The sequence below is a fragment of the Phragmites australis genome, chromosome 10 (assembly GCF_958298935.1).
Source record: "Phragmites australis chromosome 10, lpPhrAust1.1, whole genome shotgun sequence".
In the NCBI taxonomy this organism is placed as follows: Eukaryota; Viridiplantae; Streptophyta; class Magnoliopsida; order Poales; family Poaceae; genus Phragmites; species Phragmites australis.
In genome coordinates, this window is record NC_084930.1 from 14,712,563 (window position 1) to 14,737,542 (window position 24,980).

Here is a 24,980-nt window from a genome sequence, read left to right on the forward strand (position 1 = left end):
TTTGAATTCTGGTTGACGATATGTCGATATATAATATACTCTTCTAGCTATTTAAGTTTCAATATCAAATGCCACTCAAAGTGAGTAATTTCGTATTTACCTAGCCAGGGTTAGAGCTTTAGATCCCAAATAGGGACTAGTAAAGTAATCGATCAGTACCAGTTATATGTCAAACAGTACAAGATTGTTAATCCGAATGATCGTGTAATAAAGTATGGCAAATTGCAGGGAATAGAAGAAGAATTGAGACATTGGGATTTGGAAAGATGGAATAGGAGGTTTAATTCCCTTGTTCCCCTGACTCCCTCGTGCAAGCCTAAATTCCAGCTTAACTAAGTCTTCTGAGCATTTACGTATGCACCCCTTGCTCTGTCCTATATTACGCATGGACAAGAGGTAGTGTGCCAAGGGTATGTAACACCAGCTGCAGATGCTATATATACATAACTCATGTTTTGCAAGGGACTATCCGCAAAATCACATAATAATAACAATGTTGCAGATGGAGACACCTAATTGCTCCTTCTGAGGCCAGTTTTGGGGCAGGTCCCCTATTCGAAGGACAGCACACCCTTCTTTTCATTTGGTCCTCCAAAGCCAGCCAAAACATATGCATAGAGCCAAATGGAGTACATGCATGACACTCCTTACTGTGTACACTGTGAACCTCTCAATATAGTCAATGCTCCCATCAATCAAGATATATAAAAACTAATATAGAGCTCAAACCCATCTGCCACTGGCCATGTAAATTTTATACACCTATTAGGGTTTGTCTTTGGTGAGCATCTTGGACTTGCTAACCCTACCTCTCCCCCTCCATATAAGCCATCCATACATCCGGTTCCCTGTTACCATCTCCTTCCCCTTGTTTTTCTTGCTTGTCGCTACACTTCCGTTACTTTGAGGAGCTGAGCTAATCAGGCAAAGGATATTTCCAAGGTTTGTGTTTTTCTTTTTGTTCTGTTAGATCTATGCAGGAACAAGAAGGTATATAAGGATGTAGTGAATTTGAAGCCTCTAGTTTAGTTTTTCTCATTGGTTCCATATATACCTGGCTTGCTTCTCAGATCTTAGGTTTGGCGAGGAAGAATGCATCCCAGCGGCGGGCCTCTGTCGGTTCCACCAGGCTTCCGCTTCCATCCGACCGACGAGGAGCTCCTCTACTACTACCTGAGGAAGAAGGTTGCTTATGAGCCCATAGATCTTGATGTCATAAGGGAGATTGATCTCAATAAGCTTGAGCCCTGGGATCTCAAAGGTAGATATACGCTTATATTTGCCATTTTGCTTGTAGATATACTTATCTGCAGTTAGCTAGATCTGATCTTCCAAAAACTACATAGCTAGATTATTCACAAGAAATTCTACAAATTTGGGGCATGACAGATAGGTGCAGAATAGGCACGGGGCCTCAGAATGAGTGGTATTTCTTTAGCCACAAGGACAAGAAGTACCCAACAGGGACAAGGACGAACCGTGCCACGACGGCGGGGTTCTGGAAAGCGACGGGGCGGGACAAGGCCATCTTCCTCGACAACGCCCGGAGGATTGGCTTGAGGAAGACCCTAGTATTCTACGTCGGGAGGGCTCCCCACGGCAAGAAGACTGACTGGATCATGCACGAGTACCGCCTGGACGAAGATAACGTTGAGATCCAAGTAAGAGATCATGTGCTATGCAGACCTAATTAGATTTATTGGCTTCCTTCCCCCACGATCTAATCCACAAACTTTCCTAGATAAAAACCTGACATGTGTGCTCTTGATGAATCAATTAGTTTTAATTTATGAGAAGCTTGATCATTTCTCTCGTGTTTCTTTATCTCCAACAAAGAAAACTTCTTTGTTTCCCTAGCTTCTACTGGCTTCCAGGTTCCAACCATGAAATACCGTTCAAGTCACCAGTTTGATTTCATGTATGCGTTATATTCTTCCCACAAACTTAATAACACTTACTTTCCATTATACACATTTGAAAGTTTGCATATTCTAGTCTAGCTAGCAAGTGTAAAGTGTAAAGTGACTAATAATGGAGATCTGATTTACGAAACATTTCTGATCTGAAATGCAGGAGGATGGATGGGTGGTGTGTAGGGTTTTCAAGAAGAAGAACTACCAGCGTGGCCTCAAGCTGTCAGAGATGGCAGAGGTGGACGACGACGAGCTTACCCCCTTCCCGGTTCCAGTTCCGGTACCTAGTACCATGCCAACTGACCATAAGCACAACCCCCACCTCATGCACTACGATTTCCCTTCCTTCGACCCCTCCATGCAGCTCCCACAGCTCATGAGGGCCGACCAGCCCGTCCCAGCCCTCCTCCGCAGCCAGCCCGGCGTAGCCATGGCCATGAGCTCACTCGACATGGAGTGCTCGCAGAACCTGATGAAGCTCACATCGAACGGCAGCAACGGGATGCTCCATGGCGGTGGAGGTGGCACTGACCGCTTTGCTGGCTCGACGGATTGGTCGATCCTGGACAAGCTCCTCACGTCACACCAGAACCTGGATCAGTTCTTCCAGGGCAAGGTCACCGCAGCATCTGCCACCCCGATGGCGCCATACCATCAGCAGCTCATGGAACTCGGCGGCACGTCGTCCTTGCAGAGGCTCCCGCTGCAGTACCTCGGAGGCGAAGCAGCCAACCTCCTAAGGCTCCCCAAGTAGATGGAACTCAAGTTTAGCTGCCATCTTGAGCAGTGAGCAGCTCAGGTTTTTGGTTAAATAGACTGTTTAAGTCGGTCTACCATGGCATGGATTTTAATGCTTCTAAATGTATATACAGTGCATCTTCTTGGGCCATGCATGCATGGAATGCCATTTCCACTCTACACTGGTTGGATGGACATGAAGATCTTTTTTATGTTCCCATTCTGTCTTAGGGTTGCTTGTTAGGTGCTTTTGAAGAAGAATGAGACGAGAGATGGCCCAATTAATCAAGAATTGTTATGCCTGTTTGGAAAACTATTTATGTTTCAAACTTCCCTATTGTTTGGTCTTTTGTCTGTTGAATTGAGCATGCTTGCATATATATTGATGGTCACCAAATTAAACGCGCTTCTACCATCTGAATGAAGCCTTTTGTTGCGAGTTTTCTGGTTCGCTCAAGCATGATTTGATGTCTATATCTCCTGCATCATTTGGAGATATAAGAATATCGAAGTTTTCGATGCATCTTTTGCCCTATTAGTTCTTCCCTATGTCAGTCTTGAACACTCTAGATTTAAGGAACACTCTAGATTTAAGTTTTATATTGGTAATAACAAGGCACACAAAATTTCTAATAGCAAACGTGAATACAAGCATTAGATGGACTGTGGACCATAGGATATTACGCATGTGCTCGCTAGATCTGTAGGCATCTGCCCATGAACGCATGAGAGGGAACCGAGCGGTTGCATACCACCAATGGTGCTTGGCGGACAAGAGGTTAGTGGCTTGAGCCCAGAAGTCCATACTGTTCCACTATGGGGATTACCGATCCTTCCTGACCTTTAGGCATGGTGGCAGGGTGACCATCGATAGCGCTAGTTCTTGCTAGCGGGTCGTGGTCAACAGCTATAAAAACGCGCCAGTCAAGCGTTGGCAGATGCATTGTGGTAGTTAGAAATTTCTAATTAAGAAACTAAGTTGAAATGTGTCTTGGTTTATATGTGATGAGTGATTTATACGGTTATCGATTTGGTTTGTCGAGTTTTGGATTGCTTCAGCTTAATTTGAGCATTTTGATTATGAACTAATTGGAGTTGGAGTTAGAAAAATATTTTTGCTTATCTTATAGTGTACAGATGACGGATGCAACTTGGCGGTTGACGGTGGGTGATCAGAGCTAAGAGGGTGCTTAGTGTCGGATGATCAAGTAGCCAAACGGAATCAAGAGTGATCCTAGCTGTACATATAGAGGTCAAGTAAAGCATGAAACGGAGGATAAAGACGGCATGTTGATAATGTCAAGCGAAAGGGATGTCAGTGCAAGTGATAAGGCGATTCAAGGAATTGGGAGCGGGAGAGACTTGCCGGGGGTCAGAATCGCAAGACAGAGTACACGTGTCGATATCAGAGCGCTTGCTTAAGGTGTAAACAAGTGGTGAGTCACGCTTTGAGACGCATGCACATGGTTTCATGGTTTGGTCTCAAAACCGTGGGAGGACTGGAGGCGTACGTGGCACCATCGTGAAGCTTGCGTTGAGATGAAGCTAAGTCGTGAAGGTGTCGCGGCAGTCCGATGAATGAAAAGGAAAATTGACCAAAATGTCTCCTATGATAGATAGGAGTGTATTGCAGGAGACGGGTATTTTGGAAAAAAAAAAGCTAAAAAACTTAGGGATCAAGTTTCTTAGGTTTATAAATAGAGAGGTATGGCTATAGGAGAGTATGAACCAGTCACTTGAGCTATTGTGCTACTCATTTGAGAGCCTAGTGCTAGGGTTTTAAAAGAGAGAAATGCTGAGTGTTTAGTCTATGTATTAGGGGAGAGTTTTGAATAAAAATCTTTGTAATCCGCCTAAAATAGGATTGATCTCTTTGAGTAATGAAGTTTATGTTTTTGCATATGCTTGAATTCTCCTTCTAATTTTTCTCTATTAGTTTCCTTACAAGTTTGCAAGTTTTCGGCGTTTCGTTGTGATTTTCGTTTTGATTTTTGGGCTGAATTTTCAGCACTTTGTGAAGTTATTCTTCTTTTTGCTAGAGGCATAAAAATAACATATAAATATATACTCATGGGTCTTGAACTCTCTTGCCTTTAGATCATCAACTTGGAGAATTTCTTCAACCGGTGACCTTATCTTTGATTTTTAATCTTTCTTCTCAAGTTCCAAACTTTGTGTGGGGATGAGTTACGGATTGATTTACTGTGAAAACTAGTATTTGATTCCAACTATGAGACCCACCTTTGATTGCATCTTCAAGTTTGGTTTTTAAATTCTTTGAGTTTTTGTTTTGTTCTAGTCGGATCTTCCGGGTTGAGCTTTGTGTTTCTGTTATGTTTTGTGTTGTATTTTGTTCTTGAGGTGTGTTGGGTGATAAAATAGGAGAATATCATTTATTTTGAAATTTTTTGTTAAAGAGCCTACTCACCTCACTAGTCATCATTCTTGATCCTACAATGTTCCAAGATGGAGGCTAAAGAGGCTGTAGGCAACAACTGGATAAAATTCGCTTGTTGTGGGCTCCGATAAACGGCTTCAGTTGAAGTTGAGGTTTTGAAGACAAATAGAAGCGATGCAACAACAAAGACCAGCAATTGAGATTTTATCTCATGGTGCTTTGAGATATACAGAAGGTTAACGGGCAGCATGTGAAAAGAGCACCAGGGTGGAGAGGAAAATGGTGACAAGACGGTGACCATCATATACCTATCTCATATGTGACCATGAGTCAGAGATCCACTAAAACAACTATTGCCATGTTTAGCAAGTTACCTTTCTTTAATTCTTTTAATTTTAAACCCGTCATTTTACCTTACTAGTAGAATTTTTACATATTCCAAAATCAGGTACTCACCAAATGCCCATTAAATTTCCTGATTTAATGGGTGCGAATGAACCGGTCATTTACCGCAATTTTTTCGAACCTTAACCAAGTAGCAGTCAACCACTCCAGTACTCTACCTATAGGAAAATGCAATTTTTTTCCACTTCAGTTTTCTTTGAGCACTTGCCATTTCCTTTATACGACCGAAATAGACAGTCTTCGCTAATACAGTATTTTCCATAACATAATGTGAGCCTTAGATGTGTCTATTACTGATCCCCTCTCTGGGCTTCTTCCTCCTTGAGAGGCTTCATACTATTTGTTTACTGGGACCAACGAATTGTGAATGAATTATTCTACAGAAAGAAGGCAACGCCAGATGCGTTACGGTTCTTCCTGCATGCCATCTCATGACTAGTTAATTCTCTCACCACGCGCATCAAATTTCGTGCGTGCATGGAGAGGATAAAAATTATATGTCAACCTGTGTAGTGTGTACCACCAGCCAGGTTTTATTTTACTTTCTTGGGCAGCAAACGCGTGAATGAAGCAGGGCTAGCTGCTCTCTGCTGCAGTGTTCGAACACATCAATGTCAGAAAAGCGGGGCACAAATTAAGGTCATAACATTTGATGAAAAGGAATGTGAAACAGGCAAAAGTGTTTCTTTCTGACTTAATCGTGGTAAGATCATCTCCAATCATATTCCCTTCATTTCGTTCCCTTTCTAATTCCTTTCCTCATTTCCATTCCTTTTATTTTCTTTCATCTTCAATAGCTTTCTTTCGAGAGAAATCGCAAAAAAAAAGAAAAAGAGATAATCCCGTTCTGAAAGGAATGACCCTGAGAATCCCGCTGTGAAAGGAACCATTGGAGCGCTGAAGGGAACGAGAATCCTTTCACGACGGGAATCTTGCCCGCGAAGGGAAGCCCTTGGACGTGTCCTAACGATGAATCACTTGTGTTACAGTTGATTAATCAATCTAGCAGATGTGTAACTAAGTGTGTAAAAATAAAGCTGTCACAGTGTCGCATACACGACTATGCTTACAAGAAAGCCTAGCAAGGCGCCGACTGTGACCTGGAGCTCTGTGTGGCCTACAGATTCACTCAACCGGTAACCCTCCACTATGTAAGCCTGCTCCAGCTCAGTCAATTCTGTTACCTCAGGTTCTGAGCTTCGGGGAGCGTTTAACCTTGGCGATTTGGTCCTAGAGCTGTGCCTTGAGGAGGGGTTTGCATTTGAATGGGACGAAGAAATCGCCTCCTCTCGAACTGAAACAAGCTCAACAGCCATGTCGACCTCTGAATTTTGAGCCGTCTTCTCCCTAAGGACCAAAAACTTGTTCAAAACCTTTGCATGGTTGCCCACCTCTCTTCTAACTCCCTGGTGAAAACATTAAAATAATATCATGTGAGTGAAATAAATTTAGCATGAAAGACAACATTTGGTCAGAAATCTATCTGCAATCTGTGGTGATCAATTCAACACGGATGCTACTATTTGGACTGTCCCGCATCCAGTTGTGCCGAAATCGACTATATTCAGAAGCACTGCTGATACAGATTATGAAACAAAAACTTTATAGCCATCTACCTTGTAAAGCTAACATCAATAAATAACTTACTTAGGGCCCACACCATTTGTCGAAAAATAATAATCACCAAACAGAAGGGAAGGTATTAACCAAGCACTAGTGTGGACAAAATGAAAATAAAAAGAATGAAAATGCAGAAGCCCAGGCATACATGGCTGAAAGTAATACTACATGCAAAGGCACAGCTTGTGTTATGTGTGGGTTACCTACCGCAGAAAGAAGGGAAAATGAGCATCAGCAGGACAGGATCAAGCTGCAACCGATTGATCATTGCTGGTTTAGATAGTCTTAAACATAGGTTTCGGTTTAGGGAAGATTGAGTCCAGGATATGAGTTTGAATCAGATTGGAGATAGGATAGATGAGTTTGAATCAGATTGGAAATAGGATAGATGAGTCTGAATCAGATCAGAGATAGGTGAGATTAGCTCCTATAAATATGCAGATTGGAAATAGGATAGATGAGTCTGAATCAGATCAGAGATAGGTGAGATTAGCTCCTATAAATATGGAGCGGGAGGACCCTTTTTGAGATCAATCAATATAATAGCTATTTCCTCGTCTCCTGCTTCCTGCATCTCGTCTCCTTGCTGCTATTGACACTGGCAGGCGTCAACTCTTCGCCACAGGCAAGAAACCGACCAAGGACTGGCCAGCAACTTCCCATACGTACCCGATTCAGTCACTTCCCCATGGACGTGACAACTTAGTATCAGTCTATAAGCACTGAGAACGAGCAGTTCACGGCGCTTCTCATCGCGCAAGAAGAGCTTCTGCGCAAGGACTTCCAGGAGGGCTTCACCTCCATCAACAGCGCCCTGGCGACATCAACAACACACTGAACAACCTTGCACGTTCAATGATGGGAATTGTGGATCCCATTCAATGATGGGAATTGTGGATCCTGTGATGGTGTTGGAGAAACCCAAGGTCGTGGACAACACTTAGATTCCGGGGCACTCTGGCTCATTAGCTATCGAGCCAGCTCACACCAGGAACGATACACCACCAACGACTGTTCCTTTGCTGGGCAGTGCGGCATCCTATAGAACAGTAGCAGACCGCGTTATGCAGAATCGGGAGCCGAATCAGTGCCGCAGTCCGTAGGCGTCCAGCCTTAGGAATACAAATTGGAATTAGGCGGCAATAGCACGGGCGTAGTCCCAAGGTTCTTCAAACTGGATTTTCCACGATATGATGGGAGGGACGACCCACTGCCATGGCTCACAAGATGCGAACAATTTTTTCACAGCGAGAAGACGGAGGAAGCAAACAAGGTACTTCCATCTGGTATGGCTGTCCACGTACCATATGGACGACAATGCACATCACCGGTATTTCCATCTGGTATGGCTGGCCACGTACCATATGGACGACAATGCACAGCACTCCGGGGTGAACCACCTTGGGAGGAGTTCAAGGCCCTTTGCAACACACGTTTTGGGCCACCAATCCACAGTAATCCATTAGGCGAATTGCGGCACTTGCGACAGACAGGGTCAGTGGAGGATTACCAAAGCTATTTTTTAGCTCTACTCAGCAGGGCTGATCCAATGACCAAGCGTCAGGAGAAGCAATTGTTTACCTCCGGTCTTGTGGAAGACCTTAGGGTGGATGTCGAACTGCAGGATCCACATGATCTTGAAGAAGCAATGAGTCTGATGCGCCTATGAGAAAAAGGCAACTTGTTTGTCCCGTTTTGGCGGCACACGCTCGCTCCTGGTCTCCCGTTCGGCACCACATACAACAACAGCTAGTTCGCCTCTATCAGGAGCACCGGCAACAGTGTCTGTAATAGCTCAAATTCTCAAAACCAAGAAAATTAAAAACTTTTTCAAAGGGGATAAAAGAGTTTTCCAAAACTAAATAATCCTAAGTGTGTGTATGTGTTTATTGTTTGCTTGATTGATTGATGGATTTTGTGAGTTAATATAGTATATATACGTTGTATGTATATATATACATGTGCATACACGTGAGAGGAAATAGAAAAGAAATAGAAAAAAGCTTTTAGATTAAAAAGGTCGAAGCCCATCTCTTATTCTCTCTCTATTTTGGCCCAGGCCATCACGTTAGTTCAGCCCGCCCGGTCATCCTTAACCTTCAGCTCCCTCTCCCCATCTCTCTCTCGTGCTGCCGAGTTGCGCCACTGTGGGGTATCCAAGCCAGCCACTGGGAAAAGGACAAGTCCGACGTGCATACGAAGGAAGATGTCTTCTAGAAGCTCGCTAGCTACGGATAAGCAAGAATCACGGCCGAAAGACGCCTTATCTCTAACGGGATCGAGTTCATATCGAGTCCAAGTTGATGCCGTCGTTGTTCAAATCGAGTCCGAGCCGCCCATGAGTTCTATCTCCTCTGGATATATAAAGCACCCAAGACCCCTCCCCTAGAGCATCCCAAATCAGCTACCAGATTTAGAGCCCGAGTGCCACCGCGTAGCCTTGTCGCCGCTGCGCCAGTGAAGAAAGCTGCCACCTTCGATCTCGGTCACCAAAGCTCGATTGCCACTGGCTAAGGGTTCGCTAGCATCACAGGAGCGCAAGGAAGCTTTCCTAAGAAAGTTTGATCGTTGTTTATCACCAGAGCTTCGTCCACGACGCTAGCCGAGGAGTGCGTCGTCACCGACCTAGCTAGAGTCTTCCCTGAGCTTCAACGAGTGTCTATGAGCATGTGAACCTGTTCCGCCGCTCGCTGTTGAGATTAGGCCACCGGAGTGCCGTTCCGACATGGATCCGATCGTGCGTCGTCGCGGGAGCCATCTCCGCCATCGTGCCACCCGTTTAGATGAGAGCCAAATATTCTGAGCCGTCCAATCCAAAATTGAGGGCTAGGATTAGATCTAAAACATACGACTTCGCGAACCAATCCGATATCACCACGTGGCCTTCATAATCGTAGTCAGCCGGTTACCCAATCAGCATGATGATGTGGCATCAACATAGGTGTATTTGCCCAACGTGTCTTGCCATGTCAGCGTTTGTTTTTCTTTTTATTTGTTTTAATTGTGTTGCTGACATCATAATTGGTATATATTGCGCAATAAATAGATTTTCAGTGGAAAAATAATTCTAAATAGGGAATTTATTTTTAATAATGTTTAATACTGTTTTATAGGTTTATTTAATTTGGTTTAATAGTTTTATAATTCAAATAAATGTTAGAAATTCCAAAAAATCATAGATGGCTTTGGAAAAATTCTAGAGAATTCCCAACAACATAATTTCATTTGTAGTTAATCTTTTTAGCTTTGTTTTAATCTTTAGAAAATCATAACTTGTTAACCATAGCTCCGTTTTGACCCGTTCTTTCATCGGATTGTCCGAAAAAGTGTGATCTTGTATATGATGATGTTTGTTGTGTGATATTTGGTTCTTTTGGATCTTGGTGTTTACATGTTGTTGTTTTTCGGCGTATGTTGCGAGTAAATGCCAATGTTTCAGATGAACTAGAAGATCTGCAAGATCAGGATTTCGAAGACCCAACCGAATTCAGTGAAAGCAAGTTGTGTTCTTGATCATATTTATCCCAGTTTTTAAACGTTTTGTTTTACAAATATGCATGCTAATAATTTTGTTGGGAAACCCAAAAGTTAGGCTTTACACTAGTTTTCCCTTATCATTCTTGTCGCTATATTTATGGTTTTGGGTTATGGAAGGGTAGATGATGTTTGCTTTGGGATGGTAATCATGATAATTATTCAATGAACTTGATAATGGTCCTATGCAACAATGATAAAATATAATAGAATAATTTTTGAAGCAATATGGTATAGGGATTTGAGCATGTGGTATGATGAGACCGATACATGATGTATGGATGAGAATGTGGTAGTTTTGTTCAAATCTAAGGACCGGTTCATGGGGTGACTTTTCTGTGTTTACAGTACAACCACAAGTCTGGTATGGGACGGACCTGGCCTATTAATTAGTGGTTCGCTAGTATTGTGTGTACCATGCAAATGTGGGTGGGCACGATGTCTGCGGAAGTGATTTCTGAACCCATGGCGCAAGAGGGGGCCTCTAGAGTGGAGTAATTCCCACGATGGTTAAACCTTATCGGGTACATGCATACTAGTGGATACTTTGTAACGACTTTGCAGTGGATTCCTAACGCATATCTCGAAAGTGTGTAAGAGTTTTCCATCAGCCAACGGATACTCGATAAATGGGAAGAAATATCTTGTAGGTAAAGTGTACAACATCTGCAGAGTGTAAAATTGAAAATTAAGGCATGCTCACAATTACGAGTGGCTTTGAAAACCTACCAAGATTAGAACTTGATATTTTGGTTAGTTGGTCAATTGTGATGGAGGAATCATAGTTAAGGTGTTTAACCTTAGTGGATGGAACTTTGGTTGAGGTGATCAAATATTGGTCAAATCAAGATGGATGGAATCTTGAGGTGATTTGTTGTTTACAGTTATTCACTTAATTATTATCATTTTTTGAATGTTTTTACTTAAATGTTATTTATGCAAAAAAGCCATTTAGCCATATTCTTGTCAAATCCTTCATATGCATATTATTTCCTTCACAACTTGTTGAGTGCGACATGTGCTCACTCTTGCTATCACCAAACACTCAGTTGAAGAAGGTATCAAGGAGTACGCTGAAGATTGATCGTTCTAAGATGCTTTCTACGTCGATCATGCAGGTGGAAGAGTCGTAAAAGATTAGAGTTATCGTAGTTCGTTTAGTTCCGCTGTAGTTTAATTGGTTCTTCGACTCTTGAAGGTCATTTGTGTAAGACAATTTATTCGATTAAGGTATGGATATTGCAATGGTTATCATCAATGAAGTCACTATGTGTTAGAATTGATTCTTGTGCTTAGCACATAAATAAAATTGGTTTGTTTCTTAAACCAGTATCGACAGAGGTGGTATCACAGCCTCGACCTAAAACGCAGCCTTAGATAGCCCGGTCAACCTAAAAAGAGAAATTTTGGAAACAATAAAAGCTATAGTTACCTTCCTCTCTTCTAGTATGGTTTACTTATTCTCTCCCCCTTGTGCTCAAATCTACCAATGATGCTATAGGCCTTACCGACATGTGATACCAAAAGAAGCTGATGTACGAAGGGACAAGGCAAGCCAACAGCCTGGAATGGTTCGTCACCGTCTTCGTTTATAGACGTTGTGCACACAAGGAAGAATTCGAAGTTGCACGCACCTACACCACGGAGACAAGGAGGTCCAGTTTTGAAGAAGGCATATGGTATGCTGCACACAAAGCCCTCTACCGCGTGTGCTTGGACTATGGAGCAACAAACAAGGATTCGTTGCACTGCTACGTCCACATTCGCAGCGATGCAAGCTTGGATACTGGAGTCCAATGCTACTGCAATAAAGAGAACACCATGCTCCAAATCCAAGTTCAACTCATCGTCGCCCTGAATCGACTCTATGAGAGCATCATGAAAGAATTGAAGGCGGTTTGCCATCGTTGGAAGAAGCTAAAGAGGACAACATGAAACTCCAACACAACTTGATGATTTCACTCCTACACCAGTTTCGCCCCTAAGCAAGAGAGCCGCTCCGAACCTCTCTCGAGATCAGGATCAGAGTACCCAGACAGTGACTCAGAAGGAGAAACTGCAACCCCACCATGCGTACCAAATAGGGAGTCTCCTATTAGAATAATAGAGATCGATCAGTAGTGACGCTTAGGTCGTCTTGGGGTTGTTGGTTTTCATCAATCTTATTGTGAGTGTCAGATGTGAGTTGTAGGATCGTCCTTAGGCACCCTGTTTGCATCCACATCTTAGAAGTAAGGTTGATGCTAGTGAATAATAAATATAATAAGAGTTCTTTTAGTAAAAATCAGTCTTTACAACGTAGAACTCTTCTTAGAATCTTGTGCTTTCCCCTTATCTATGCTGTACTCTGGCAGATGGTCAACACCAGGAGTAACCTCGAAAGCAATGACAACTGTGTAGAAACCCCGCCTCCACCACCACCTTCGATGACCATGGAGTAACTTATGGTTATTGGAACCCAAATCTTGCAAGGGATGACCTAGACAATAACCAGCATGCAACAGGCTACTTAGACTCAGCCACCACCAGAACCCCACTACAACAACCGGTCCAAGTTGAGAGAACTCATGAGGACCAAGCCACCCACATTCTCTCACACCACTAAGCCGCTTGTTGCAGATGATTGGCTGAAGACAATTGAGAAGAAACTGCTGATCGCCCAATGCAATGATCGTGAGAAGGTTCTGTATGTTGCACATCAGCTCACCGGTCCTGCCACTTACTGGTGGGATGCTTTCTGCAACGCCCATGAGGATCACGAGTCCGTCACTTGGACAGAATTCAAGGAAGCTTTTCCTCGCCATCACGTGTCGGTAGACACTATCGCAATGATGAAAAAGGAGTTCCACAACCTAAAGCAAGGGTCTATGTCAGTGAATGAGTATATCAACAGGTTCACTCAACTCTCAAGGTATGCACCACAACTGACACTGATGAGAAGAAGCAAGAGCGATTCTTGGATGGGTTGGTTTATGGAATGCAAGCTCAATTAAACATCCATGACTACCCAAATTTTCAGCATTTGGTAAACAAGACACTAATATTGGAAGACAAACGTCGTATGCTCGGTGAAGATTGCAAGAGAAGGATGGCCTCACAAGGACAACACTCAGACAGTAACTCTCGCCCACATACCATACCACACTCAGACGGCGATTACGATTGGGGCACCGAGGAAGGAAGTGTCGACGACCCGCACATATCCTTGTATGAAGTGGCCGAGGTCCAACAGGCTAACACGATGCGACTCTACGTACAGGTGGACGACATTGACCTCCAAGCATTAATTGATTCCGGGTCTTCTCACAATTTCATTCGGGAAGATGTGGCTAGCAAACTCGGCCTCAAATTGCAACAAGTACAGTCCGGCCTTCGTGTGACCGTAGCAAACGGCAATCATCTTATTAGTTCCGGACCTTGTCACAGATTGAAGGTCCTGGTCAGACAGGAGCAATTCACGTTAGATTACTATGCAGTACCAGTGGGCAGCTATGATATTATTTTGGGCACCCAATGGCTCCGTACCCTCGGGCCAATACTTTGGGACTTTGAGCGCCACACCATTCCTGCAAGTTAAGGGATGGATGGTTACATGGCAAGGCATGTCGGGACCTACTGCCTCCTCCCTGTATACAGTGCCAGACCGCGATGTCCTCCTTCAACGATCTGGATGAGTTTGCTGGTCTGTTTAGCGAACCTAGTGGGCTACCTCTGGCACGCCTCCATGACCACCGCATTCACCTGGAACACGATGCACAGCCTGTAGCAGTCTGGCCCTACTACTAACCTCAGCTACAAAAAGATGAGCTAGAGCGCCAATGCACAGCAATGCTCACCCAAGGTATCATTTGTCTGAGCACATATGCATTTTCCTCTCAAGTGTTGTTAGTCAAGAAGCATGACAGGTCATGGCGTTTTTAGGTCAACTATCGGGCCCCTCAATGCCTTAACTATCGAGGATCAATTTCCAATTTCGGTGGTCGAAGTTCTCGATGAACTGCATGGCGCAATATACTTCACCAAGCTGGACCTACATTCTGGCTACCATCAAGTTCGCATGAATGTGACAGACATTAAGAACACAACTTTTCAAACACACCACAGCCACTATGAATTCCTCGTCATGCCATTTGGTTTGACAAACGCCCCGGCGACATTTCAAGCTCTCATGAACAACATTCTGGGATGGTATTTACGACGCTTTGTCCTTGTCTTTTTCATGACATTCTCATTTATAGCTCCTCTTGGGCGGATCACTTACGACATCTGCGAATTGAGTTGGAGACACTGTGCCAACATCAGCTTCTACTCAAGAAAACCAAGTGCATTTTTGGTGCGTCATCCATGTCGTACCTCGGACACGTGGTGTCGATCTAAGATATCACCATGGATCATCAAAAGGTGCAAGGCGTGTCAAATTGGCCTGTTCCTCGCACAATGCGTCCAGTACGTGGGCTCCTCGGTCTCACTAGATACTACCGACGTTTCATCGCAAACTATGGCTCCCTCGCCACCCCATTAACATGGCTACTGAAGAAAGAAGCTTTTGCATGGACGGACGAAACAGCTCGGGCCTTCGAGTCGCTCAAACAGACGCTTTCCTCATCATCGGTTCTTCAGTTGCCCAATTTTTGTCACATATTTGTAGTCGAATGCGACGCCTCTGGGTATGAGATGGGCGTCGTGCTCCACCAGGGTCACGGGCCAATGGCGTTCTTCAGTAACGCAATGGCACCTCAGCATGTGAGGTTGGCAGCCTACGAACGAGAACTTATTGGATTCGCTCAGGCTGTAAAACATTTGCAGCCATATCTATGGGGGAGTCGGTTTCTAGACAAGACAGACCATTACAGTCTAAAATTCCTCCTGGACCAATGCCTGTCAACCATCCCACAACATAGATGGATAAGCAAGTTGATGGGGTTTAACTTTGAAGTGGAGTACAAATCGGGACATGCCAATATTGTGGCCAACGCCCTATCACGTCGGGATGGAAAGCATGCCAACCTTCGCCCTATCAGCACCTGTGTTTGATATATTCAATACAATTCGCTAGGAAATAGAGACATATGCAAATTTGCAGCGGCTGAAGACAGATAACATGATGGTCTGATCATGGTCAAACGTCGCGTTTTCATTCCAGCCTCCTTCTCCACAGTGTCACAGCTCATTGCCCAGGCGCACAATACAGGACACAAGGGAGTTCAGCGAACATTGCAGCAGCTTCGGGTGGATTTTCAGGTCCCTAATGACAAAACTTTGGTCCAAGATTTTGTTCCAGACTGCGCTGTTTGTCAACGTAATTAGACAAATCACTTGCACCCAGCAGGGCTATTGGAACCACTTCCAATATTTTCACAAGTTTGGAGCAACATTGCCATTGACTTTATTGAAGGTCTTCCTCGGGTCAACAACAAGACAATAATCGTCATGGTGGTGGATCGTCTTTCAAACTTCGCTAACTTCATTGTAAGCTCAGTGGCCCGAGCATTCTTTGACGAGGTAGTTCGGCTCCATGGCTTGCCAGAGTCAATAGTCAGCGACCGTGACCTAGTTTTTACAAGCAATCTATGGAAGGAGCTGTTCCGTTTGATGGGGAGTCGGCTGAACATGAGTTCAGCGTTCTGCAAAGCGATGGTCAATCTGAGGCAGCAGATAAGGTGATCGCAATGTATTTACGCTGCATGACCGGTGACCATCCAAAAACAATGGCTTCGCTGACTACCCTGGGATATTTATATTTTAACCTGCATAAACTCTAACCAACAGCTCTTAGCAATCAAAGTGGTTGCCGAAACAATTTGCTGGCGCTGGGACTGAGACTGTCTAATATTGAGAGATCCTAGTTATACAGTTGTGCCCAATCTATCTTGAAAATCATTACTCAATCAGTATTGAACTATCTTGATTTCATCTTAAGCTTCAGACTCAATCTGAAAGGGACAAAAATACAAGAACTGCAAGAAAGATTGAACCAACAAACAAAGCACAGAGTGTCGAACTGTATGATCCGACCAGTAATAGAACTAATGGAACATGGGATCAGGGAGATAAGCGAGGGATGAGGAGTTTGGAACGTGCAAGGGTGCGGCTTCTGAGAAGACAGACTGTGTGTGAAAGCAGACAAGACTAATTTGCAATCACAAATTCTTTTAGGCATAGTTACAATTTTTTTCTTTCAGATAGCGGCACTCACTTGCAATCGGTTCAGGAGCATAAAAATCCTAATCACTCTGGTCCATTGGATTAAAAGACAGGACTGTTCAGAAAAAATAGTAGAAAGTAGAAACCTTAAAGAGCCGTAAAATATTCACCATACCTGAGCATCATACATTACAATCGCTGCAAACACCACTGACATCCCGAATATGGAGTCTGCAAACCCCCTGCACACTAAACCAATAATTAAGAAAAACAAAAACATGCAACCTAGGGCTAAAACAAGCAGGAAAATGTAAGCTCTGAACCACAAATCTTCAAGAAGCTAACCTTTCTAGCCCAAGCGAAGTAGCCACAGCCACAACACTCTACAAAATAGGAAAAGGATAGTTAGAACTTAGAACCATTTGAAGTGTCAATGTTATATGAGTTAACAAATTGAGCTCAAAAGGGTAAGATTGAACAGAATTACATTACAATAAGGATCCACTCAGAATGCGGCAATTTATTCCCGATCCCAGCAGAATTGTATAGTTTTCTGTGAAATTCATGTATTTCTAACAGGCTCTAAAAGGAATAGTAACAGTTTCAAGCATGTTTTCAGTATGCCCTTCCTGACTGTTACTGTTGCTTACTAACTATGACAGGACCATGCAAAATTGTCATTTGGGATTCGCTGTTTTTTTTTTTTATGAAACAGGAGGGGTGAGCCTCTACTGTAAAATAAATTAAAATATTTGGAAGTCTGTACAGAAGGGAAAACAAAGACAACAAAATCAGAGATTACAACAATAGTTGCTAGCCATATAGACGTTTTTTGTTTATTTTTTTTCTTTTGCTCTATGGATAACCATGCCAAATTCTTGAACAAAGTTATCCTTGCAATGTTGCACACTTGGGTCTTTATTATTGAACATCCAATCATTCCTCTCTTTCCAAATACACCAGGATAGCAAAATGGTAATCTCCATAGAGAAGGGAAGAGCCAATCTCCTTTTGAAGTGCAAAAATGGCTTGCAAAGGCTGGAGCCTTCTGTTGTAGAAAAGACCAATAGAGCGCCAGAAGGAAGGGGCAAAATTGCAGTGCAGAAAAGATGGATAAGAGTTTCTTCCTTTTGAAGAACGCAGAGCTCACAGGTGAAAGATTCAATATTCATTCCTTTTCTTCGGAGTAAGCCTCTGGTGTTGAGTCTATCTTTCATAAGAAGCCAAAAAAAGACTTTATGTTTGGGTTGACAGCATGAAGACCAAAGCCATTTAAAGGCTGGATGAACAGGAGAATGCCCAATGAGCACTTGGTAAAATCGTGCAGAAGTATATATATACCATTGCCCCATATATAATCCAAAAATTATTGTTGTCTGACAGAGTCAGCTGGTTCAAGAAATTCCTTAAATCAGTAAATTGAGCAAAGGCCTGTGAGCTCAGGAGCAGAGAGAAATGTTGATGGAACGATTCTAATTGCTCAAAAACATGTCCATTTGTTAAATGTTCATCGCGAGGAAAAACAAGGGATTCTAATTTACTAGACATGACAAACAACTCCCTAGCAACTGGTTTATCCACAGCACAACGTAGCACCACAGTCCCAAACAGGTCCGTCCTGGAGCTACCCAAAAGGCACCGAGTAACGCAGAAATTGGTGAGGGGATGATCATCTTACCGCGGTGTGGGTGGAGGGCATCCCTCCGGACCGGAATGCCGTCCTGAGGTCAAGGCGGACGCCCCCGTTCTTGGCCGAAGTGAAGGGCTTGGACAGCTGCCCGATCGCGCTGGCCACCGTCGCCGCAATCAAAACCTTCCGACAAACCAACCAAGAAACGGTCAACACAGAGAAGGAAAGAACTGAAAAAAAAAGTAAATAAACCAGCCACTAGGCCACAAACCTCGTTGTGCGCGAGCTCGGCGATCTCCGGCAGGCCGAGGTGGAGGGAGGAGGCGGCCGCGACGGCCCAGCGGCGCGCTGCGTGCCTGGGAGTAGGGATGAAAACGGACGGGATAAATCCCGTTCCGTTCCGATCCGTTTTCTATATTTTCTTGTCCGTTTTCGATTCCGTTTTCGAAAGAAAATGTGAAAATGAAAACGGTTATGGGGTTTTTCCGACCGTTTTCGGATTTCCCGTTTTTAATCTAGAATTTCCCGTTTTTCTAATTGAGATCAAACTTCACAAATCACAATGTAGCCCACATACCAAGCCCGATCGGTCAGTCCAAACATAACCTCCATCCCAAAGTTCAACCAAATCCCAATGGTCCAGTCTCAGTCGGCTACTGACCTACCGATGTTGTTCAAGCTCTTGCACCACCTACAATTCTAGTCTTTGTATGATTGTATGTTATGCCGAGTACTCGAGTTACAACATGATAGTTGTTTTTTAGTTGATACTTATGTCATTATGTGGTTTATCTGTGTATGATATAAATTACTTTTGTTGGTGTGAATTAATTATGTGTCGCGCCGATGCTTGAAATCATTATTCTACGGATCAGTGTTCTCATTTTAAATTATCGGTTCCTGACTGATACCCGTATATTTATGTTCGGATTGGTTCGTTTTTGATATCCCGGCATTCCCGAGTTCGTACCCGTTTCCGGCTTTCCCGTTTTCGATTCCGTTTTCGAGAGAAAATGTGAAAATGAAAACGGTTAGGGGGTTTTCCCGACCGTTCCCGTTCGTTTTCATCCCTACCTGGGAGTAGGGGACCAAGACGAGGAAAAGGGCAGGGGGGAAGCCAGCAGAGTGGAGGAGGTGGACGGATGCGGTCGGCGAGGGGACCAGGAGGGAGAGGAGAAGGGAGGTTGGGCCATGGCCGTCGGGTCGGGTCGGCGTGGCGGGCTGGCCTGCCTGCGGTGCGGAGCCACACCACACACACCCAGGTCCCTCGCGAGCCGGACCAAATGAGAATCGTCACGGTTTGCTGCAGCTTCTCGGGAGAAGCCGAGGATTTGGAATCACAAGGGAGCTGCTGAGGCAGGCAGAGCGAGCGGCAACAGCCCTGCCGAGTTCCATTCCCCTCGGCCTTCCGAATACAATTTTAATTTCTACCTAAGGATTTATACTATTTCGCAGCCACTACATGGATTCTAACAAAGTTTGGGTAAAACAATCAAGGAGCACTACATTTAGAATAAAACGATAGCACACAATACACTTGACACCTCGAGTAATTTTCGAACCTCACAGCAACCAAAAGAGAAGAAAAAAAACGTGGGAAGACAAATTTTTCAGTGTTTTGATTGAGCAAATATTTAGTGCACAGCAGTGAGAGCCAGCATGAAGCAGACGGAGAAAAGTCAAATCAAATTCGCTTATAACTTTAAGTTATTTTTTTTAACGCGGGCTAGGTAAACAAAGTACAAAAGCCAACATCAGAAACAAACAGTCTGCGTATCTCGTCTGTCCTGCTAGCTTGCCGTGCCAAAAATGAATCATAGAGGTCGATTCGTGCAAGCCAGCAACAGCAATACAGCACGCACGAGCACACATTTCTTGACACTTTTCAGAATAACTGATATTAACGGTTCCATCAGAAAGTTCAGATAACACAAACTGCAGTACGGGGTCACCAGCAGCACCAAATTATTGAGAAGCATACAAATCGTATGGCCTTATTGGCAAGTACTCAAAACGTGCACGAGAAAAGAATGCTTAAAAAGCATGCACATCTTATGGAGGGGCACGAATTCAAAACATGCACGGGAAAAGAACTGGAGATGCATGAAATGGTCCCATGATCCACATTTTTTTCCCGCATGGAACTCAAGGATTGCATGTTCAAAGTTCACAATTTAGTCAGCCACATGTGGAGAATATTTGACATGGCAGCCGACTTCCAAAACAGTCTGAAACAACTGAGTTCCACATTGACATGGCTCTAATAACAACCCTTCAAAGATCAAACATAAGAAATTCTGGTATATGATCTTATTGACGCTCCTACAAGTTCCACTCCATGGGAAGCAATATCAGATGGAACCACCTAGCTGCACGGAAATAAGCATTCTAATGTTAGAGTATCAAAGAATTCATAAATTTGTTAGTTTATCAGAAATTCATATTCGTATTTGAGTTCAACAAAGCAATGTGCATATTCTATTGCAGTGTGCCTAACTAGTTGGATATGATTTAAATTCATATGAATGCATGTTTCTTAAGGTGAAATAAATAAATTAGAATAGTTAAGCGTGTCATGCGTGAGAATAAAATGCTATTGATATCTCGATAAGTTGTATGAAGATATGATAATATACACCCAAGTGAATTGAGTAGATAGTCAATCCATAACTTTTTTTTTCCGTTATAACGTTTAATTCGCAGTCGTATATTAGAATCCATATTCAATTAAAGAATAATAATATAAATGCGGTTTGAGCAATTACCACCATTCAATTCGTACTGGACTCATTCCCGCCCCTAAATCAGGCTAATAGGGTGAACATGCACTACAGCGGTAGGTAGATGGAAGGGAAAGCATCTTTCCTTCCAGGTGGACGTCCTACCACGCAATCTACTGTTCATTTAAAATTGTAATCTGGACGCACATAATAAGGTAGGGGTATATTTCTAAATACACAAATCCAAAGCCAAATGTGGAAGGATGTTTACCTAGGTGATAAAAAAACCAGGTCTGTAGAAGGAAAGCAAGATAAACCCTGATCTAAGGGGAAAGTCCTTGAAGTGATAATGAAAGCGTGGTTCAAGTTTTAGCAACTGTATCTGGTGGATTATGAATTAGTTAGCAGCCTGAACCTGGATGGAGCAGCAGCAAACCAGTGTCTTGGAAAAGAGTACACAACAAGCAGTTATAACATTGTATTTTCAGATTATGTTCATTCAGCTGTATCAATAGTTTTACAGATCTGGAGAAAATTTTAAATGCCATAAAGCATAAACTCATTATCTTATGATGGGGGCAAATGCACCCAACAACTTCTGTGGCCCTTAGTCTTTAATATGCAAAATGATTAGCAAGGTGCATATCTTAATGGAATGAAGCTGAAAACTTAGCAATATTCCAGTCCATTGAAACATCTGTGAGTAACTAGCCTAGAGATTACTGTTAACAGGTGCAAAATACACCAAATAACATATTGCCAAAAGGTTAGAAGATACGAACAAGTATGATAAAAGGCTCAATAACCGGGTAATCAAATATGCATTCATTAAACTGTGCATGCCCGTAAATTCAGAGAACTGCAAATCTAGGCATAAAAACGACAGCAATATATGCGATTATTTTGATTCCGAACAAATTAAGATTTTGCAAGGGTGTTTAACATGCATTTTGCCATAATCTTTAGGCTTGTAAAATATACCTGAAAAAAGTGTGTGTGCTAAATAATAATGGTATAATCAGCCTGCAAGTTGCATGCATAATTTACTTGGATCACAACTGGACAATTGCTTATTGAGTACAAGTCACCAAAGGTTAAGCACAAACATAGAATGTCCACATAAATTTTAGGATATGTGAACATAAAGCATACCATAATAGCCTCAATCTCTTCCTCGGTCAGGGGTTTGCGCTTAGGAAGGAGTGAAGCCGGTCCTCCAACAGCAGTATGAGAAGGCGGGGAAGGCACATCTGATCTGAAGCGGTAATTTTTTATCTCTCCAGAAAGTGGTGCCTCTACTTTAGCCCCTGAAAGTGAAACTTAAATTCTTAAGGACACACTTTTCCATCATAAAATTATTAGATGACCAACTAATAGTAAAAACATTTTCATTCAAAAAATCAGAGTTCAGAGGTACATCTCCCCTACCAAAACAACTACTCCCACCAGTTCCTAATATAAGTAGGGACAGAGTAATATAGAACTTTTTCAATGGACAAAGATAGTCATTTTATCTACTAATATGAAGGGTGTTTCTTTGACAGAAAAACAAACGGTATAATAATGCATTAGAATACCAAAATCGCTTGTGAAAGTAGGTCATTTGTTGCAACAGCTATATATTTCATGGCCAAGTGCATGGTTATCCAAAAGACATTTGAAAGCTGTCCAAAACATCCATATTTAACAGCAGTAGGTCACATAGAAGCATACACAGTAAAGAAGCACGGGTAACTAAGCCAGCCAACAAGTGGATCCACGAGATCTCAAGAAAGGCAAACACGAGATTTTAAAAAAATGAGATGCAAACCCAAGAGGAGGCTGTGTCAAGGAAATGCAGCAAACTTGGGTGTCACCAGGGCAAATTTGGGTTGACTGATTAGGATGATCACTCCAGAAATTTTGGACTTATTTCAAATTTGAAATAAATGTTAAAATTTTTAATAGAAGTCCCCCTTATCCAAACAGGCCCTAAAGAAGACCTTACTTTGGATAATGAAATTGACAGGGACAACGTTGGACTTTGGTGTGCTCAAGGAACAGTGCAATTCCGAGGGTGATAAGTTGATAACTGGTAACTTCAAAGTAGCATCGGCATTCCGAGGCAACCAGTATTCTCTAAAATAACTTAAGCAGGGAATGAAAAGTTAAAGTCTCAGCAGTAACCAGCTAACTGCTAGTTACTGCTAATATCAGACAAGATTGATATCTCAAAATAATGGCAAGTTTAGGTACAATTTCATTGTAATATGTTTAGTACTTTAAGACAGTATCCATTTAGTCAATAACTGGAGATAAAAGCCTATAACTGGTTATGGCAAGGTATTATGGCAAATGCATTTCAGAGAAGACACCCATTCCTGTATAGCAAACCAAAAGGTTTGATTATGTTGTCACAAATTTCAGCAGATCCATGCCAAAGGTCCAATTAAAATGAGTATCAGTTGCAAAAAAAGTGTGAGGATAACTAATGTTACTGCTTATTCATGGCACACAGATAATATCATATCTCAGTAGTAGATAAAAAAAACCACTGTACCTAATGTATCCTCTTTTTAGAGCCGAACGAAATATAAAAACAGATAAACTGACCAGCAGCAGCCCTACATCTGAATGACATAGCTCAAGCTTATGACAAACAAACAAAAATTACAGAACTACCAACAAAACACAATGCAGCCGCATGAATCTAACACATAGAACCTTCTATTTTCATTAAGCTCCTTCATAATTTCATCTCAAGCCCAACCTCGTATCCCAAATTCTCAATTCCATCTACCTAAAGGCCCTAACAGTGAACAAGAATAGGGTCACATTTCCGCATTATGATCACATTCCAAGGAACCATGTAACTATTACACAGATCAATCAATCGGTGCGGAAAGAAAGACATAAGCATGTGCCCACCCACAAATCACTAACCGAATCTAGCCCAATTCAAACTAACGTTGCCGTTGCTTGGCCGGCGTTCAAGGATCTAGTGCTTACCCAATCGGGACATGAGGGTCGCGTGCTGATCTGTGGGTTGTGACGCTGCTGCAACAAGAAAATGATAAAAAGAATATCGTTAAAATTAGAGAGAAATCGTCTCACAAACTAGACCAGCGAACCGTAAGGAATAGAAGAAGGGTTAGGGTAAGAAAAGGGAGCACCTGGCGCAGATGGGGATGAGGATGGGGCTTTGAGATTCCTCTTGGGAAACTTGATCAGAGGGATTCGCGGCATCTCTCCGTCCGGATTGGAGGAACCGAATTTACTAGCTTCTCCCTCTCCCTCGCTGGATTGGAGAAAAATTCCTTACCGCCGACGAGAGGAAGAGCTGGAGAAAGGGGACGCGCGGCGTCGGGTCGAAGAGAGAGGGGTGAGACGTGACACACTCGACGGTGGAGGGTTCGATATGGTTTTCTTGGACCAAAAGACGCTTTTGCATGTGGGAAAGCGGACGGACAATTTCATTTTCCCTAATAGCATCTCCAACCATATTCCTTTCATTCTGTTTCCTTTCTGATTCTTTGTCTCATTCCTATTCTGTTTAACAGCTTCTCTTCAAAGAGAATCACAAAGAGAAAGAAAAAATAATCTCGTCCTGAAAGGAATGATCTTAGAAATCTCTTCGTGACAGGAACCGTGAAGAAAAATTGTTGGAGCGCTGAAGGAAACAAAAATTCCTTCACGACAGTATTTTCGTCTTAAAAAAACCCTTGACCATGGTCTAAGACCTTGTTTGGGAAGCCAACCCCTGCCAGATTCTCAACCTTTTCCCTAAGGAGAAAACCCACATAGAAATTAACTATGGGCCAACAAGCACACGTGTTTGGAAGCCCAGTTGACGGGGATGTCTGACCCGATCCACTTGGTTTTCACAGGGAAACACGCCC

The 24,980-nt window shown here is 42.9% G+C and overlaps 3 protein-coding genes across 3 annotated transcripts; 1 reads left to right on the plus strand and 2 right to left on the minus strand.

Moving 5' to 3' along the window:
- Positions 1–795: 795 nt before the first annotated feature.
- Positions 796–2,790, plus strand: LOC133883190 (NAC domain-containing protein 76-like). Its single transcript, XM_062322420.1, has 4 exons — positions 796–942; positions 1,071–1,261; positions 1,390–1,661; positions 2,074–2,790. Exons 2-4 carry the CDS (start codon positions 1,093–1,095, stop codon positions 2,665–2,667), a joined length of 1,035 nt encoding a protein of 344 aa, XP_062178404.1. The 5' UTR covers positions 796–942; positions 1,071–1,092; the 3' UTR covers positions 2,668–2,790.
- Positions 2,791–6,373: 3,583 nt separating this feature from the next.
- On the minus strand, positions 6,374–19,796 carry LOC133883665 (uncharacterized). The gene is made up of 6 exons (XM_062323035.1): positions 19,457–19,796; positions 18,654–18,738; positions 18,431–18,565; positions 17,098–17,135; positions 16,928–16,994; positions 6,374–6,860 (listed from the first exon to the last, which is right to left on the minus strand). Exons 1-6 carry the CDS (start codon positions 19,573–19,575, stop codon positions 6,495–6,497), a joined length of 810 nt encoding a protein of 269 aa, XP_062179019.1. The 5' UTR covers positions 19,576–19,796; the 3' UTR covers positions 6,374–6,494.
- A 686-nt stretch (positions 19,797–20,482) lies between these two features.
- On the minus strand, positions 20,483–24,499 carry LOC133883666 (uncharacterized). Its single transcript, XM_062323036.1, has 4 exons — positions 24,255–24,499; positions 24,091–24,138; positions 22,255–22,409; positions 20,483–20,751 (listed from the first exon to the last, which is right to left on the minus strand). Exons 1-4 carry the CDS (start codon positions 24,325–24,327, stop codon positions 20,734–20,736), a joined length of 294 nt encoding a protein of 97 aa, XP_062179020.1. The 5' UTR covers positions 24,328–24,499; the 3' UTR covers positions 20,483–20,733.
- Positions 24,500–24,980: the final 481 nt, after the last annotated feature.

What these genes read in the sequence shown, in the direction of transcription:
- LOC133883666 (XM_062323036.1), bottom strand. Translation starts at nt 24,327, where the DNA reads ATGCCGCGAATCCCTCTGATCAAGTTTCCCAAGAGGAATCTCAAAGCC. An exon ending in CTCATCCCCATCTGCGCCAG is followed by an intron (nt 24,139 to 24,254) that starts GTGCTCCCTTTT and finishes TTCTTGTTGCAG; the next exon opens with CAGCGTCACAACCCACAGAT. An exon ending in GACCCTCATGTCCCGATTGG is followed by an intron (nt 22,410 to 24,090) that starts GTAAGCACTAGA and finishes TTTCACTTTCAG; the next exon opens with GGGCTAAAGTAGAGGCACCA.
- LOC133883665 (XM_062323035.1), bottom strand. Translation starts at nt 19,575, where the DNA reads ATGGCCCAACCTCCCTTCTCCTCTCCCTCCTGGTCCCCTCGCCGACCG. An exon ending in CCGAGCTCGCGCACAACGAG is followed by an intron (nt 18,566 to 18,653) that starts GTTTGTGGCCTA and finishes GTTTGTCGGAAG; the next exon opens with GTTTTGATTGCGGCGACGGT. An exon ending in TTGTAATGTATGATGCTCAG is followed by an intron (nt 6,861 to 16,927) that starts GTATGGTGAATA and finishes TGTTTTCACCAG; the next exon opens with GGAGTTAGAAGAGAGGTGGG.
- LOC133883190 (XM_062322420.1), top strand. Translation starts at nt 1,093, where the DNA reads ATGCATCCCAGCGGCGGGCCTCTGTCGGTTCCACCAGGCTTCCGCTTC. An exon ending in TGAGCCCTGGGATCTCAAAG is followed by an intron (nt 1,262 to 1,389) that starts GTAGATATACGC and finishes GGGGCATGACAG; the next exon opens with ATAGGTGCAGAATAGGCACG. An exon ending in AAGATAACGTTGAGATCCAA is followed by an intron (nt 1,662 to 2,073) that starts GTAAGAGATCAT and finishes TCTGAAATGCAG; the next exon opens with GAGGATGGATGGGTGGTGTG.